At 32.3% G+C, this 19,247-nt stretch overlaps 1 protein-coding gene and 1 pseudogene across 3 annotated transcripts in view; both read right to left on the bottom strand.

Annotated features, from left to right (window-relative positions):
- Positions 1–19,247, bottom strand: part of STAG1 (STAG1 cohesin complex component) — a 401,472-nt gene that overhangs the window by 60,439 nt on the left and 321,786 nt on the right. For all 3 annotated transcript variants that reach the window (XM_026015434.2, XM_072726920.1, XM_072726921.1), the window contains 5 exons: positions 16,009–16,101; positions 15,814–15,903; positions 15,468–15,671; positions 14,210–14,280; positions 12,793–12,880 (listed from right to left, as the gene is read on the bottom strand). In XM_026015434.2, the coding sequence (XP_025871219.1) occupies positions 12,793–12,880; positions 14,210–14,280; positions 15,468–15,671; positions 15,814–15,903; positions 16,009–16,101 (546 nt within the window). The remainder of the gene's footprint in view (positions 1–12,792; positions 12,881–14,209; positions 14,281–15,467; positions 15,672–15,813; positions 15,904–16,008; positions 16,102–19,247) is intronic.
- Positions 17,000–17,539, bottom strand: LOC112932486 (large ribosomal subunit protein uL6 pseudogene; annotated as a pseudogene).

Consider the following 19,247-nt stretch of genomic DNA (forward strand, 5'->3'; position numbering starts at 1 on the left):
TATCACACATCTTGAAGATGAACTGTAGTATTACATGTAAATAAAGACCAAATGATAAGCTCCTAGAATGCTTATGTTTAGAAAAATTGACTTTTTAAGGAAATAAGACTATAGAATAAGGAAATATGACTATGCATATGTAATATATACATGTATAGATACATCTACATATATAGGATATGTTTAAAATACTAAAAATCTATAGAATAGCTGTGGAATAAATTGGGGCTCTTTCACTTTTCTGTTTGCAAGAGATGTTAAGGGAATGGAGGATCAATTTTTTAGTGGTTAAGTATATGACAAAAGAGAAGAACTAAACTTAATACTATTCTGCTTCTCACATCCAATATTGACCTATCATGCTTAGAGTAGGTTAATATGAGTGACAATATCCTTTTTAAAAAAAGCCTTTAGATGCAAATTAATGACGTAATATTAATTATTACCAAGAAGAATGTAAGGCTGGCAAATGAGCACAAGAAAAGATGTTTAACACCATTTGCATCAAGGAAATGTACATTAAAAGCACAATGAGATACAACTGCATACCTACTAAGTTGGCTAAAATAAAAACTACTAATAATATCAAGTATGTGGATATGGAACAACTGGGATTCTCAAACTGCTAGCAGGAATGAAGAATGATACAGACACTCTGGAAAATGGTTCGGTAATTAAGTTAAATATACACTTATACTCTAATACAATTGCAGTTGTGGGTATTTACTTTAGAGAAACGAAAACTTCTGTTGAAACAAAAAGCTGTACACATATGTTTAGAGCAGCTTTAGTAGTGAGAGCCAAAAGAGGGAAACAATCCAAATGCCTGTCAATAGGCGAATGGATAAAACAAACAGGTGTATCTACACAATGGAGGAGAATTGAACCAACTATTAATTTTAAAACAAACCAACTATTGATTCAAACAATTTGGATTAATTGTTGGGGATCCCTGGGTGGCTCAGCAGTTTGGCACCTGCCTTTGGCCCAGGACGCGATCCTGGAGTCTTGGGATTGAGTCCTGTGTCGGGCTCCCGGCATGGAGTCTGCTTATTCCTCTGTCTGTGTCTCTGCCTCTCTCTATGTATATCATAAATAAATTAAAAAAAAATCTTTAAAAAGGAAAATAAGTCAATTCTACTGTGTAATAATTTAAAAAATGGTAATATGGCAAAGAGTAGAGATTGTAGTAATATTTTTTTGAGAAAATGCTAAGAAAAGCACAAACCTTAAGGCAAATCATAAGGATAAGGTAACCTCTTTAATAAGAGGAAAGATTCCTAAATTCTACATATGCTTTGGGAATGAAGGATCATCCAATGTGTTGTATTATCAGTGAGCATTGTATATTATAAATTAAATAAAAAATCCATTAGAAGGATAAAATACGGAGGTAAAAAAATTCACATAGTTAATTTCTGTAACTAAAAAATTAAAAGACTTCCCAAGGAATGCGTTACATAGCAGGCTAATGCACATTAACCCCTGGCAGTTTTGCAGCCCAGAATTTTGCTGTTAGGTTTTCACAGAAATTCCAAGCATTTTTTTTAAAACAAGAATATGAAGAAAAATGCAGTTTGTCAATAGTAAGTCCAGTGTGAAATATTAGGTCTTTTTAGTCATATCTCTTTATACTGATCTCCAAAAGCGGGCTTTGTATATAGTGGAAAGCACACTGGACAGGGAGTTCACATCATACCACTTCAGGCCTACTTTTAAACAGTTCATGTGTACTAGCCTTTTCTCCCCCAACAATGGAGGCTGTAACATCAAGAAAGAACTTGCCACTTTCTTTTTTTTTTTTAATTAAAAAAAAAAAATAGTCACACAGAGAGATAGTCACAGAGAGAGAGAGAGAGAGAGAGAGAGGCAGAGACACAGGCAGAGGGAGAAGCAGGCTCCATGCACCGGGAGCCTGATGTGGGATTCGATCCCGGGTCTCCAGGATCGTGCCCTGGGCCAAAGGCAGGTGCCAAACCGCTGCGCCACCCAGGGATCCCAGAACTTGCCACTTTCTATCTCAGTGATCTGCCTAAAAGACTGAATGAATAATTTTTGCTAATGACCTTGAAATGCTACAATAATACAAACAGCTGTCCAAACACCGTATATATAGCATCTCAACCATTTCTTACTCATTAAGAAACAATAACCTAATACTTAGTGGAGAGAGAATTATGGTCTTTATGAAAGGGTGAAAGTAGGGGACATCCATAATTCCAAGCAAAGAATAGTCACTTAAAGACATACACAAAGTGAAACAAATGGTGAGTATTTAAATGACTTGGAAATGTACGGAAAGGCTTCCTAAGCAAGACATCAAAGAAAAAAAAAACCAACAGAAAACTAAGAATTCTGATTATATAAAGAATATTTATATTCCAGGCAGCAAGATATATAAAATTTAAAAAGTTTCATTGATAAATTACTGTAACAAATGACATCAGGCTAAGAACATTAATATAGAGAAAAGCTTATAAATTAATATGACCTAGAGATCTACTGTACAACATTGTGCTTGTAGTTAACAATTCTGTATTATACACTTAAAAATTTGTTAAGAGAGTAGATCTCATATTATGAGTTTTACTACAACAAAAACATGTAACAACAAAAAGATGGGAAAACATAAAGGTAATTTTATAGAGATATAATAATCAGAGATAGAACTGTACAATTTAAAATAGTAATATGAAAAAATAACATTGTTACCAAATGTTCACTACATGAACTCCATTTTTCAAGTAGATGTTTACTCAGTATCCATTTGTTAGAATAGGAGCTTAAAACAAATATATTCCCTGGATCTCAGAGATGAATCTAATAGGAACATAAGTAAGTATCAACTATAACAATTTAATAACTGGTTTGACTAAGAATACATACAGGTGCTGAGGGGCAAGAAGGACTCTGTGTTAGCTAGAAAGGAGTGATAATGGTTAGGGAAAACTTTCTAGGGAAGCAAAAGTGTATATTAAAAATTAAGAAAGATGTAAGATTTAATCTGGCAACAAAGGGAAAATGTAGGTTGAAGGAATAGAAATTTCAAAAAAAGCTTCACCAATAAACTCAAAAGGCTAGTACAGTTAAATGCATACTGAAGCTAGATCAGCAGAAACCAAACCACAGAGGGCCTTCCTTGTAGGAGAGTGACTATACATCCAGCTTTATGCGTAAGTCTTGGAATAATTAAGAGTAACTCCTTTCACTTTCAGAAGAACACTTGTTTGGACAATAACAAGGTCACCTCACTATGACAAAAAAAAAATATGGATGTTATCCTAAGAGTGCTAGATAATGTGCAGATAATATCATGTTCATATTTGGACAGAAGATTTGACATGTGTTTCAAAAATACCCACTTGTTTCAAGTGTTTCAAAAATACCCACTTGTAGCAAAGAGAAGTGCTTCTATCTGTTCTTTAAGATGTTTTAAAGTAATATTTGGTACTTCAAAATAGATATATGAAGTGTAATAATAAAATTAACTTTTGAACAGACAACCAAATTTAAGAACTAGTGTGATACCAATAACTTTGTATCTACCTATGATCTCTTCCCCTATTCCTTAGGACTGACAAACTTCTACTAAATTTCATATATATAATGTCCTGGCTCTTAAAAAAAAAGTTTTATTATATATACACTGGACAATACACTGTTTAATTTTTATATTTTTTGGGCTTTTCAAAAAATGGTGTAACACTGATATTGTCCTTTGAGGAAACAGATGTACTTCACCCTATTCATGCCTCTGAAGGATCTAGGAAGATTAAAAAAAATACAAATTTTCATGTTCCACTCCTGAAGATTTAGTCAACAGGAATAATTCAACAACCTTTTTAAACAATTAATTTTAAATCATTATATCCAACTTTGCTAGAGAGCTGAAAAATAATAAAGATGGTATCAATCGGTGGTTCTTAGTGCTGAAATTTCTACCATGTGATAAACATCTTTTGTTCTTGTGTTTTGGTCTGGGGTTTTCTAAACCTCAAAATATACATTGGTCAGGCTTTGAAATATCCTTTAATAAGTATGAGACATACCTACTCTTATTTGTACCCTTTTGCATTTGAAAAAAAATCAAAGTATAATTTATATATAAAGAAAAATCTGATTTCAACACACAGTTCTGCAGTTTGACAAATGTGTAGCCAGGTAACCAACAAAACAATTAAGAAATAGAATATTTCCACCATCCCTCCAATTCTCCTTTGCTCTTCTGTAGTGAGGCCCTTGCCCCATTCTGGATACCTGTTTTCTGACATATAGTTTTGCTTTTTCCCGAATGTATAATAAAATTGTACAGCATGTAGCTTTGTGTATCTGATTTGACTCCATATAATGTTACTGGGGATCATCCATGTTGTTACATGTAACTAAGGCATCTTCCATTTTATTGCTGAGAATTATTCTATTGTATGGATGATAACACAGTTGTGTGTGTGTGTGTTTTTTAAGATTTTATTTATTTATTCATGAAAGACACAGAGAGAGAGGCGGAGACATGGGCAGAGGGAGAGGCAGGCTTCATGCAGGGAGCCTAATGTGGGACTTGATCCCGGAACTCCAGGATCATGCCCTGAGCCAAATGCAGATGCTCAACCGCGGAGCCACCCAGGCGTCCGTACAATTTGTTTTTATACTTTCACTAGTTGAACATCTGAGTTGTTTGCAGCTTTGGGCAATTTTGAATACAGCTGCTATGCACATTCTGGTATAAGTTTTGTTTTTGCTTTAAAAGATTTTACTTACTTACTTACTTACTTATTGATGAGCGATAGAGAGCATGAGCAGGGGGAGGAGGGATAGAGGAAGAGGTAGAGAATCTCAAGCAGGCTTCCTTACCAAGCGCAAAGCCAAACTTGGGGCTTGATCTCATGATCCTGAGATCATGACCTGAGCTGAAATCAAGAGTTTGAAGCTTAACTAATGGAGCCACCTAGGCACCCCTCTCATATAGGTCTTTGTGTGAACCTAAGTTTTCATTTTTCTTGGATAAATACTCAGGAAAGGGGCTGCTGGATCAGATAAGTGTCTATTTAACTTCCAAAGAAACTGCCAAGCTGCTTTCTGAAGTGACTGTACCATTTGCATTTCCACCAACAATGTATGAGTTCCACTGCTCTCTAAATGATCTGTAGTATTATCTCATCATGCTTTTCACATTCATTTCACTAATGGCTAATGGATAAGTTGCTTTTCATGTGTTTGTCATCTATCTTCTTTAGTGAAGTATCTGTTGCTTTTCTTACCACTGAATTTTGAAAGATCTTTATCTTTTTGAGTACAAGTCTGTTACCAGATATGTGGTTTATAATTATTTCCCAGTCTTTATGATTATCTTTTCAATTCTCTTAATACTGTCTTTCAAGGGCAGAAGTACTTAATTTTGCTGAATGCGTACTTTCAAATTTTTTCAATGATGGATCATGCTTCTTATGTATTTAAGAAATCTTTAACTTAAAGGTCACAAAATGTTTAACTCTTGAGTGTTCTTTTAGATGTTTTATACTTGCAGGTTTTGCACTTAGGCTTATAATCTAAATGGTCTACTTTGAGTTACTTTGTATATGTGTGAAGTGTGAAATTGAGGGTTTTTTTCATATGTATACTCAACTATTTCAAAACCATCTGTAAAAGGATTCTTTTTCCCAAAGAACTCCCCAGCATCTTTGTCAAAAATCAACTGACCAGATATATATGAGTGTATTTCTTTCTGGATTCTCGATACTGCTCCTTTGTATATGTCTATCCTTTCTTTAGTACCACACTATTAAAGCTACAGTTCAGTCTTGAAATCAGGTATTGTAAATATTCTAACTTTGTTATTCTTTTTCAAAATTCTTTTGGTTATTTCTTTTGCTCTTCCTTCCGTATAAACTTTATGAATCAAGCTGTCAGTTTCTGACAAGAAATCCTGCAGAGATTTTAAATGAAAGTATGTTAATCTAAGATCAGTTTGGGGAAAACTGACATCTTAACAATATTGAGTCTTCTAATTCATGAATATGATATATCTTCATTGATTAAGAGCTTCAATTTCTTTCATTAGTTTTCTATAGCTTTTTGCATACAGATCTTGCACATATTTTGTTAGATTTATACCTAACTATTTCATGTTTTTTGGTGCTATTGTAAATGGCACATGTTTTTAAAAATCTCAATTTCCAGTTATTAAACAAGTGATTTTTAAATTTAAAAAGCAATAGTTGTATACAGTACAGTATCCAACAGTATAATGGTGTTCTATTCAAATTAAGCGTCTTGGCCACTAGAGATCTCATCTTCCAATGACAAAGTCACTGTTGAACAGTTCCTTATGTATCATTCCAGAATAATCTGTCAACTAATAAATATCCATTGATGGAGATTTTATCACTTCTTTAAATTTATATATCATTCTGCTCCTTGCCTTTTCATTAAATTCCTTCTTACACAGAATATTTAACATCAATAATAATAACAACTTTACTTTTAAATTTATAGTTATATAGCATTGCACAGAATCAAAACTTATACTACCAAAGTGAACAGGTTCTCTACTGATCGACACTTTAAGTTTTAAATTATAAATAATGTCACAATGAACATCTTTGTACCTACTTCTTTTTACACATGCCCAAGTATACATCTGTAGTCTAAATTTCTAATTTATAAATGTCAGTTAAGGATATGTTTACTTTTAATTTTGACAGATTGACAAATATCCTTCTAAAGTGATTAACACAATTTATTCTTACAATGGTATTTAAGAGTATGTCAGTATTTAAAAACAAAAAACCCAACAACTCTGTTAGGTTTTCAGATACATACATATAGTTTAAAATTACTGGAACAGAAGCTACATTAGAAAGAGGCTGAAACTAAGAAAAAGGAGATAACCTAGTACTATGATTCACAAGAGAAAATATGAAGGTTAAACTATGGAAATGATAAGCTAAAGTTAAGGAAATGATAGAAGGGCTAAAAGGATGATGGCAAAAAAAATACTGAGGAGGTAGAATTTGAAAAAAAAGATAAGTCTCTTGAGATTAAGGACTGCTTTAATACACTGTTATATCCTCAGGATCTGACACTCAAATACATTTTTGGTCAATTATGAATAGGTAGGTGGTAGTCAAGATGTGTGTGTGTGTGGTGGCAGATTTTTGATACACCATCCCAAGAAGAGTCAGAAGCGGATAACTGAAATAATTTCTAAGCTCAATCAAGGAAATAAATATTTAGTCTTCTAAGGAAAGTAGGAAAGTATCAACATGCTTCTAAAGAAAATATGACTGCATTATTTATGTAAGTCATAATCTATCCACGAGTAATAATGTGACTGAAGTTAAATTTAACCCCTGTATTATGTTCAGTTTCAAGAAAGGTGTCAATTGTCAGTTCACGATGACAGATTCAGTACCAGCATTTAATCTCTTCCAATTCCCACTGAAAAAATACAAAAGATGTTTAGAAAAAATGCAAAAAAAGAAGAGTTTGACGTGGGGCAAAAGGGATGGGATACTGTAAAGAATGGTACCAAATTAGCAGCAAACAATGTGAAGAGACAACGAACAGAATTTAAAAGCTTGGTTTGAGTGGGTATGCAATAGCTATCTGACATTAGGCAAATTATTTATTATCTGTGTTTCAGTTTCATCATCAATAAAAAAAATGAGTAATGATACATATTCCATAGGGTTGTCATAAGCTTAAACAAGTGGATACATGTAAAGACTTAAAGTATTACGTGGTATATAATGAGTACGAAACAAGTTTTCTGTTATTGATGCCTTGAGAGGCCCAAAGTTAGTGATATATGATTACATTTCCTTCTTTATGGGTTTACTCATACGGTTTTGTTATATAGCAAGTATTTACCAAAACATTTTACAAATATTGTTTATTGGTTTTTAATTTTTAGAATCAATTCAGATAACTGATTCTAAAAATGTAATATATAGACAAACTATATATTAAAGCAGAAGTTTAGTATTTTATTTCTTCTTAGATATTACCTAACACAAGATATAAACTTTTAAGTATATCAACAGGAAATAGCATAAAATCACAAAACAGAATAAGGAGAATTTTTTTTGTTGCCCTTTTTTTTTTTTTTTACAAAAAACTGTATGAAGAAATATTATAATAAGTTCTGAAATGTGGGTTACCAGTTAATAATCACTGAGTTATGGAACTGTAGTAACTTTTAATACCTACCATAGGTTAAAAATTCATTAGCATATGGGAGAGCACAAGCAGATGCCAGATAGCATATTCTTATTCCAGAAAGGAAATGCTCACAAAAATACTGAAAAGCACACAGGAGAAGTTTGAAAGGAATTCCCTCTGGCTTATTCTACAATAATTTGAGGACCAAAATAAATAACAAAAGGACTCAATTTTAACCAATTAGACAAAATAGGAATAAAGTAGCAATCCATAAGTCCATATGAATTTTAAAAAATGAACGAATAAATGGGGAAGGGCATTATAGCAGAGGGCCAACAAATGACATAAATATATGACAGAGTATCACCATTTAATTTACCATTTTGTGACCATGACAGAAATAAATGACTCAGGCAGGAATCAAAAATAGATGCTAACATTATATCAAAGTTTTGTAAGAAATAGGAATATTTACATAGTCTTGCGGAATCTTTCCACCTGTAACAAGAAAATGAAAACCACACAGGACAGACTTGATAGACTCTACCTTACTAAAGTGATCAAAGTTAATGTCACCATAACCAACAAATTGGTATCAAGTGCCTCCTGATATGATACATTGAAGACAAATATCATTTGTTATAGCATTCCCATCAAGAATTCCTTATATGGATGAATCTAAACATGTAGATTAGACAGATCTAAGTTAAATACATTCTATAAAATAACTGGCCTGTATTCTTCAAAATGTCATCAAAGAAAAGCACAGAAAGTATTCCAGATTAAAAGAGACAAAAAAGAAAAAGACATAACAACTAAATGTAATGTGTTACTATTCCTTGAATTCTGGGCTAGGGAAAAACTGCTATGAAGAATGTTATTAATATGTTTTACATAGGCATATTTATATAAAATAAAAACATATACACATATAGATAGAAAAAGTGTGCAAGTAGGCAGTTGTGGAAAACTATTATGACAGTGTATGAAGCAGATGAAAGGGTAAGAGTTCATTTTCTACAATAACTTTTCTATAATTTCACTTTAAAAAATTATTAGAAGGGGCAGCCCAGGTGGCTCAGCGGTTTAGCGCTGCCTTCAGCCCAGGGCATGATCCTGGAGACCCGGGATCGAGTCCCATGTCAGGCTCCCTGCATGGAGCCTGCTTCTCCCTCTGCCTGTATCTCTGTCTTTCTCTCTCTGTCTTTCATGAATAAATAAAATCTTTAAAAAAATATTAGAATAGGTAAATTCTTTTAAACATCAGTCATATTCTGAAGTTCTAATAGTTAAAACAGTACTGGCATGAGAAAAGACAGATCAGAAAAGAGGAAAGAAAAAAAAGAATTCAGTTAACTATGAAGAGTGGGACAAAGAAACTTGTAGATAAATGGTTAGTTACCATGGAAAACAAATAGTCAAGCATATGGACAATAAAAATCAGACAGCCAGAAAATAAATTTTAAACTACCTTCAGAATGTGAAACATAACTAAAGGTAAATATTCTGGTAGTTATTTGATATGCTTGCCCTAAAAGAGTATTTTCTTTGAATTTTAATTTAAAGTACAGGCTGGCAATCTAAAGAGTACGCGTCCATGGTCCTATGAAGAACTGGTCGAATCCTGTATGCTTTTTGGATTTTCAGTATTGTGTATCTAAAGACATGATTCTAAAAGCTGCTAAATAGTTTCTATTTTTATTTATTTATTTATTCATTCATTCATTTATTTATTTATTATTTTAAGTTTCTAATTCGTAAAGTAAACAAGGGTATAATCTAGTAGTGATGCACTAAAACTTCATATACATGACTACAGTTTTAAGAATGTATCTAAGGACACAAATAATAAGATATGATCATGGACTGGAAGAACAAATACTGTTAAAATGTCCATAGTACCCAAAGCAATCTACAGATTTAATGCAATCCCTATCAAAACATCAACAACATTTTTCACAGAACTGGAACAATCTTAAAATCTGTGTGAAACCACAAAAGACCTCGAATAGCCAAAGCAGTCTTGAAAAAAAGAACAAAACTGGAGGTTATCACAATACCAGATTTCACTATATACCACACAACTGCGGTAATCAAAACAAGAGGATACTGGCACAAAAAAAAAATATATATATATATATATATATATGTGTGTGTGTGTGTGTGTGTGTATATATATATATATATATATATATATATACACACACACACACAATCAATGTAATAAAACAGAAAGCCTAAAAATAAACCTGAAATTATATGGTCAATTAATCTTCAATAAAGAAGGTAAGAATATGCAAAAAAAAGGCAGTCTCTTCAACTAATGGTGCTGGGAAAAGCTGGATAGCAACATGCAAAAGAATGAAACTGGACCATTTTCTTACACCATACACAAAAATAAACTTAAATGGATCACAGATCTAAATGTGAGACTAGAAACCATAAAATTCCTAGAAAAGAGCAAAGGCAGTAATTTTTCTGACATAGGCCATAGCAACATTTTTCTAGACAGATATTCTATAGCAAAGGAAACAAAAGCAAAAATAAACAACTGAGACCACATCAAAATAAAAAGCTTCTGTACAGCAAAGGAAATGGTCAACAAAACTTAAAAGGCAACCCACTGAATGGGAGAAGATAATTGTAGATGACATCTCTGACAAAGGGTGAGTATCCAAAATATGTAAAGAACTAGTGCAACTCAACACCTTAAAAACAAATAATACAATTAAAAACTGGGCAGAATACAGGAACAGATATTTCTTCAAAGAAAACATACACATGGACAAAAGACACATAAAAAGTAATCATTATCGCTCATCATCAGGGAAATGCAAATCAAAACCATAGTAAGATATCATCTCACACTTGTGAGAATAGCTAAATTTGAAAATACAAGAAATAATAAGTGTTGGTGAGGATGGGGGGGGAGAAAAGAAACTGCTATGCACTGCTGGTGGGAATACAAAGTGGTATAGCCACTGTGGAAAACAGTATGGAGGTTCCTCAAAAAATTACAAATGATCCCGTAATTCTTTTTTTACCCAAAGAATACAAAGATATTAATTCAAAAAGATATTTGCACCCTTATGTTTATCGCAGCATTATTTACTATTTACTATAGGAAAATTATGGACGCCACCTGTGTCCTCTGATAAGATGAATGGATAAAGAAGAGGTGACGTTTATGTACGCATAATATACACAAAGGAATATTACTTCACCATAACAAATAATCACAATTACAAAAATGAAATCTTGCCATTTGCAACATCGATGGAGCTACAGAATAGCATACTAGGAGAAATAGTCAGAAAAAGACAAATAATGTATGATGTGGACTTTAAGAAAAAACCCCAAATGAACAAAGAAAAAGAGACAAACCAAAATATAGACTCTTTAACTATAGAGAACAAACTGATGGTGAGTGGGAAAATGGGTGAAATAGGTGAAGGAGATTAAGAATATACTTATCATGATGAGCACTGAGTAAAGTATAGAATTGATGAATCACTATATTGTAAACCTGAAACTAATGTAATAACATTGCATGTTAACTATAGTGGAATTAAAGAAAAAAGAATATGTGCCTAAGACTAATAGAGTTTAAGCAAATGCCACATGTATCTGTTCTTTTACTCACAAAAACTAAAATAAAATGGGGGGAAATAATACATATACAGTAAAAATAAGTAGCAGAAAACCAAGATAACCAAAGAAGACAATGTAAGACTGTTACAAGTTCTATGACAATAAATGATAGTGTAGTAAGTTAAAACAGAAATTTTGACATAGTTATAATTTCCAGATGAAATAGAGATATGCTATTCTCATTATTTTCTTGAGGAAAATGAGGTAACCAAAACAAGGAATATCTTTATCATGCCCTTTCAACTTTGAAGAACAGGTTGGGAATATTAGTGAATAGTATTTAGGCTACTGAAAAATTTGAGATGAAGAGAGGATGAAAGCTGAGGAGTCAGCAATAAATGAAGTAAAACAATAAAAGTTAAATATTTAGCTACTTTCCACAAACTACAATAGAAACACCTAACATAATCAAGGACATTTGTTATTATTTATTATATAGAATTAAATGGACTATTTTAAATCCCCTCCAGACTAAAAATTTGGTGAATTTCTGTTCTTTCCATCCCAAATTGAATTTAAATAGAATACATAAATTAAATAAAATCTGCTAAAAGTCCCAAGTTTACTTAACTATGGTTCTACTACAAAAAGTAAGCCATACCTAAGGCTTACAATTACCAATCTCTAGAACAGTGCCTGGAATACAGCCATAATCAGGAATTTTTATCAAATTGAATTAAACAAGTTCTGAAATTACTACTGCAGTAATTACTGGTATTTTTCCCAAAAGAGTAATAATGCTTACTTTAGTATTAAATGTTTGAAATATATTATAGCAGAGATTTTCCACTTTTTTTTTTTCTCAAACCTGAAGATATACCTATCAGTAACATTAATCACTATGGCAATACTTCTCAAAGGAAACAGCTACATTTAAGAATTATCAACTACTTTCTACACAAGGCTTTTGATAATCCTGTGTGATCTCAGAGAACTTTAGCTTTCTAAAATGACAAAGAAGGAGTATCAATAAACTCCTACCTGTTCTGGCATAGCTCCATGTTCAATTCCAGTCTTCAATAATCTGTAGCAATTACCAAATAGATCCCATTTTGTGAGATCATGAGCACTAAAATAAACAAAAATGCATTAACTTTATTCTAGAGTAGAAGAAAATTTAAATTTGAGGTCAGTTTCAGTGGGTGGAAATATAAAATAACTTTGTTTTCTTATAGAATTGAAAAAGATTGATAAAGAAATATTCTAATTAGTTCACCCAAACAAGAAAGAAAGAAAGAAAGAAAGAAAGAAAGAAAGAAAGAAAACAAGGAAAGGAAAGGAAAAGAGGAAAAGTGAAGGAGGGACACGAAAAATGAGAGGGGGAGAGGAGACAGAATACACAAGCAGATACTATGAATTAATGAAAAGAAACCAATTAACAAAAATATTCATACCTTTAAATGAAGATTATTACTACACAGTCAACCTAAGCCTGCATTACATTTCATTCTTCCTAGTATATTTTAAAATACATTTTAACAAATCCATCTACAATTTCAAAATAAATACAGGCATTATTTTTGAAAAGGAGATTGTATTCACAAGAAAGGTAAAACTAGGAGAAAGGAAATATGGCAAAGCTATAGGCTTCTTAATTGAAATAATGCTAACATTTTATTTTCTCATGAGTTCTACAGTTAAAATAGTAGATCAATGGCTGTTAACTTTTATTTTGAAACGTCAAAATATTTTCAAAATGAAGAGTTTATTTCTCCACAGAATTCCAAAGTACTTGTGTATAAAGGGAGGTCTTGAATCTGAAGTATTCATTAATTTAAGGGCTACACTTAAAACATTCTTTTACCAACAAAGATCTCTATTTTCCTTTCTTTATGGAGAAGCATACCTCATTAACAAGGGACATGTTAATTACAATTTTAAAAAGATACTTCATTAATCTGAGTCTTTTTTCCTCATTTAAGCCTAGCTATTCTGTCTACACAATAAGAGCACAATAATAAACAGACAAACAAGAACAATTTAGGACAAAAAGATCAAAATATAACTTTCATGGCCTTTCTCAAAATCTTTTTTCTTATTAAGATTTCCAAAAGTTAAAAAAAAAAAAAAAAAGATTTCCAAAAGTTATCAACTGAAAATTACACCTATAAAACTCTAAGCCTATAAAATGAGCCCATCTAATTTGTTACTAATACTGATTAACAAACTTGTACATTTGTAACTCTACATGATAAATCTTATGATAAATCTTACTCCTTAAGTAATCAATAAAACCTCATAATGTATCTGAAGAAAATCTGAATTTTTCTTTATGAAAAAAAATCACATCTTGTTGTCTAAAATTTCCCATTGCTATAAGGATGTTAAATATCATAACAGTCTACTTTTATGTTGGCAATTATAATGTTATTAACCAAATCTAAGTAAAATGACATACTTATGAAAAGAGGTTAACCGCTTTAATGTGGAAAGAACATTGTAAATGTCATCATCATCAGCTTCTTCTCCCTATAAATAAAAAACAGACATTATTTCATTACCATAACTTTAATCTCCTGAAATTCACATGAAAGTCTATTAATATTTACTGCCTAAGAGAATTCTTTTTTATTATCTAGAGTACATATACACGTTGGTGAATATGAATATGAATAAGAAGGTACAAATAAGCAAAAAAACACAAAATAAAAAACACCTATAATCATAACACTCAGAGATAAGAACCATTTTTGCATTTTAAACAATGTTGTAAACATTAACATTGCCCACTTTTCTGATTAATACTTTAGGATAAATTCACTGAAGCTGCTGAGTGAAAAGGTACATACTTCAAAGACTTTACTGACAGTTTGTTACTTTTGCAGCTTAAAATCACAATGAAAAATCAAAAATCGTTGAAAAAAAATAAAGGTTAAGATTAAAAGTTAGAAGTAGGAAAAAACTGGTTACATGGATTAAAAAGAAAATCCCATCACCCTGGCCATCAGAGCATAGACAACAGTGGAGGTTCCAAATTGCTTCACAGTGATTGGAGGGAGAAGGAATCATAAAAATTATAAAAATAACCAGTTGGAGATGTTTGTTGTTATCCTGGGCATACAACTTATAAGGGGCTGTCCCTTACAAACACACTTAATTTTTATGTTCTATTCATTAGCACATCATAATAGTTTAGTAATATTAAAATGTAAATTAGGTTCCAGGAAAAGAAAGTAAAAAAATGAATTAAGAAAAGCCAGACCAAAAAAAAAAAAAAAAAAAAAAAGAAAAGCCAGACCTTAAAAAGATTTTTCTTAAAAGAGAAAAAAATTTAACTCTTTTTTTTTTTAAGGGGGAGGGGAAGGGGTGGGAGGAAATGAGAGAGGGAGAGAGAGAGAGAATCCTAAGCAGGCTCCATGCATAGTGTGGAGCCTGATGCAGGTCTTGATCTCACAAACCTGAGATCATAACCTCAGCTGAAATCAAGAGTCTGACGCTTAACGGATTGAGTCACCCAGACACCCCAAAACAGGTTTTTAAAATAAAGTATAATCATGATTAATCATTACAGGGTGAACAGTTGTAATAATGCTGCTAAGATCTGAACAAGGTAGAGAATTCCACTAGATTTTACTTTAAAATGGAAATGATTTGCACATTCAACTTTGAATCATTAGCCAAAATTATCACATACACGTGTTAACTTTAAGACAGACCTCTTGCAGCAGATCTTCCACAGAATGATTGAATCGATCTACAAACTCGTCAATCAGCTGACTTCGAGCTATGTCAACTCTGTTTTGAATGGTGTATTCTTCACTGCATAAGATGCTATAGGTTTTACTGCAGGCTTCTAGAACATCTGATTCTACATGTTTCTCCACAACAAACTTGATCTGTTTTAATAAAGCATCCAGATGCTGAGGAGGAAAAAAAGAAACACTATGATATTTAGATTTATAAAAATAAGCAACTGTCAAATAGTAAGCCTAGATTACATGAAAATGAAATAATCCAGTTAATTAAACTGACTATAATAGAATTAATTTCATGGTATCTTACCTTTTCCATTCTACCTGTGCTATAAATTTCTAGATCAAAATACTGTGGGATTTGTAGCAAGTTTGCTACCTTCTCTGCATCTGCAGAATACTAGAAGGAAGAGAAGCAAAGAAAAAAGAAGTAACTACTTTAATAGTTCAGTGTAGTAAGCAAACTTAGTGGCATATTATCAGAGAAACATAAATGAAACTATACCTTTGATAGCAACATAGGAAGTGTGATAATAAAATGCTCAGTCAATTTGTTTCTATCATCAATTTGAGTTTTTCTTTCTTTGGCAGTTAGCACCTAGAAATAAAATGAAATGGGCAAAGAATATAATGTCACATAATAATTTATAAATCTAGAATGTTACACAGAATGATGAAGCATTGGTGAATAATGTATTCGAGAATTTTCAGGAGCTAACAAACTAATTACGAAAATAAATATCTCTAGTTTTATGCTTATTTCTATCACTACAACATTAGAAATACTGTAGTAATTACTTTATTAAATAGCTACTTATTTAAGAATCACCACAGTTTAGATAAATTACTACTTGTTTAAATAAAAACAAAAATAAATATTTCTATAAAACCAGTCATGAATACAAAAATATTGGAACAGTGAAATAATTTTTTCTGGGGCTTTAACCTCAATATGTTAACAGTAATCTCCCCTATGTTAAACACACTTTTCTAAAAATACTTTAGAAAGTAATGCTTTTTTTTATTGTCAGCAGCTAATAAATTTTCACTTATTTTTTAAAGCATAACTAACAATGTCTCTGGACTCATTTATATTTAGTTGTCCTTTTAAGTTCATAAGTCTGTTAGGCAATAATCAAGACATAGGGGTACAGACTGATATCACTGAACAAATTGAAGCTGATAATGCTCCTCACCTTGTCCCATGTTCAAACTAGTTAAACCATAAATGGTTCCAAAAATAAGATATTAAAATGCAAGTTCAGTCAAAATAATCATTTCCCCAAGGTATTTTGCATTTTGTTATTATCTCAAAGAAGAAACTTAGCACCATAATGTTGAACAGTTTATAGAAAAGAAGCATTCCAATATAAATTATCACTTTATAAATATAAGCTCTAATTTTAAAAATCAATATAGCTTTTATTACACCTTTAAGATATCCCAAATAACTGAAAAATCTGGCACCTTGTTTCTGTAGCAGGACAACTTAGATTTTACTCATCAGCCTGCTGAGCTGTTTCTTTTTCAGAAACTGATACCTTTCCCAAATTTTCTGAGAACCTTTTTTACTATTGTGGTTTGCTGAATCAAAATAGCTGAGTTTGATACAAGTTCACGGTCATTTCCTTCAAGAATTAACTAATCTTTCTGGGCCTGAGATAATGAACAGGCAACACCTGGCTTCATCCGAACCCTGTGGATGTATTTTTTACCCAAAATATTTTGGATTTCAATATGAGAACCACTGTCCTGAATAACAATGTTGATGAGGAAGTGAGCATACACAGACCTCATCTTGTAACAGAAGCCCAGTGCAATGCTCTTGATAATGTTCTGCATGTGGCTATACATAGCCATTTCTTTTCTATTTCTCTCAAGTTGGAGCCTCTTCTTTTTCATTCCAAGGAGACTTAGTTCTACATTGATGTGATTCAAGTCTCTTCTCAGGTCTCCTCTGGGGCTCTTTACGATAATAGTGCATCCCTTCAGTGTGATGTTGACATAATAGTCTGATTGCTAAGAATGGTCTTCATCATTCTCACAGATGTTTGAGAATATGTGAAAGAAGTAATAGGGTCTCCTATCTGATTCCTCTTCCAGGAACTTTATTGTTTTTCAACCTCTTAAAACACAAAATAATCACTTTGTAATGATGTACAATAACGCATTTAGTTTTGCACAAAGTAACATAAGGGGCTACATATAAAGTGGAATATATGTCTAGGAATATATTCAGGGTATTGCCATATCATGAAATTCATTTGGCAATGTATGAAAGGTCTAAAGATACTGATTTTAGAGAGACAGCTGTCTTTGATTAAGTGATCATATGTTAGGCAGTCTATATGCATGAACTCACTTAATCCTCAAAACCTCTGATGGGATGGTAAAAATGGCATACTACCTATGAAGGAGGAATTTGCCAGTATTTAACAAGTTTGTACACACATTTTTCCTCTGACCTAATGATCCCACTTTTAAGTAATCTACCTCACCAATACAAGTGGTACAGGTACAAAATTACACGATATTACTCACTGCGAATTATTTTTAATAGTACATTATTTCTAGTAGTAAAAGACTGGCAACCCAAAAGACTCTAATCAGTGTATTCACATAATGGATACTACGCAGCCATAAGAAAAGGAAGATCTCCAAATATCGGCATAGAGTGATATCTAGGATATACTGTTAAATAAAAATGTAAGGTACAGAACTCTATATAAAATAAGCTATCTTTTGAGGGAGAGGAAAGAGGACAGAGTACATGCATTTATCTGTACTTGTAAAATGAAACACTGGAAGGATATCTGAAAACAAATAAAAATGTTTATTCGTAAGAATGGGGTGTAAAGGGAGAAATAAAAATATGAAAGATTTCTCTGAATGTATGTTTTTACATGGTTTTGACTTTTTAACTATGTAAATATTTTATGTATTTCCAAAAAATAAAAATGGGAAAAAAATACAAAATCAAAGATGTAAAATACCTTGTTATGCTAAATTTAAGTCATAAATAACAATATATGTAATTTAAATACAGATATACAGAGAAATATATACATGTTTCTTAGCTCTGAATACTCAAAGTGTCCATCAGAAATAATCAATTGACAATCAATTGAGAATACTCTTAGTGACAAAATTTTAACTTTAAATACTATTCCATTAAAAGGCACCACAGCTTGGGATCCCTGGGTGGCGCAGCAGTTTGGCGCCTGCCTTTGGCCCAGAGCGCGATCCTGGAGACCCGGGATCGAATCCCACGTGGGGCTTCCGGTGCATGGAGCCTGCTTCTCCCTCTGCCTGTGTCTCTGCCTCTCTCTCTCTCTCCCTGTGTGACTATCATAAATAAATAAAAAAATTAAAAAAAAAAAAAAGGCACCACAGCTTGGAGATTCCTGTGCTAGGGTAATATAAGAATTAGCCTTCAATGTGACTTCCAGGGACCTCTGCCTCCTGGTATTCATGCTCTTATATAGTCTATTCGCATACTGTCTAAGGTTGACATGTATAAACAATAGGAGACCATGGAAATGATGTTATGTGACTTCTGAGAACTAGCTCATAAAAGAAACAGTCTACCTTACTCTCCTTTGGATCACTCATTCTGTTTTATTCTTTCTTGGATCATTTACTCTGAGGGTGGGGGAAAGGGGAAGCAACCATGTCATGAAAATATTCAAAGTCCTACTAAGAGGTCCAGAAGTTGAGGACCTAAGTCTCCCACTAACAATCAAC

The sequence above is a fragment of the Vulpes vulpes genome, chromosome 11 (genome assembly GCF_048418805.1).
Source record: "Vulpes vulpes isolate BD-2025 chromosome 11, VulVul3, whole genome shotgun sequence".
In the NCBI taxonomy this organism is placed as follows: Eukaryota; Metazoa; Chordata; class Mammalia; order Carnivora; family Canidae; genus Vulpes; species Vulpes vulpes.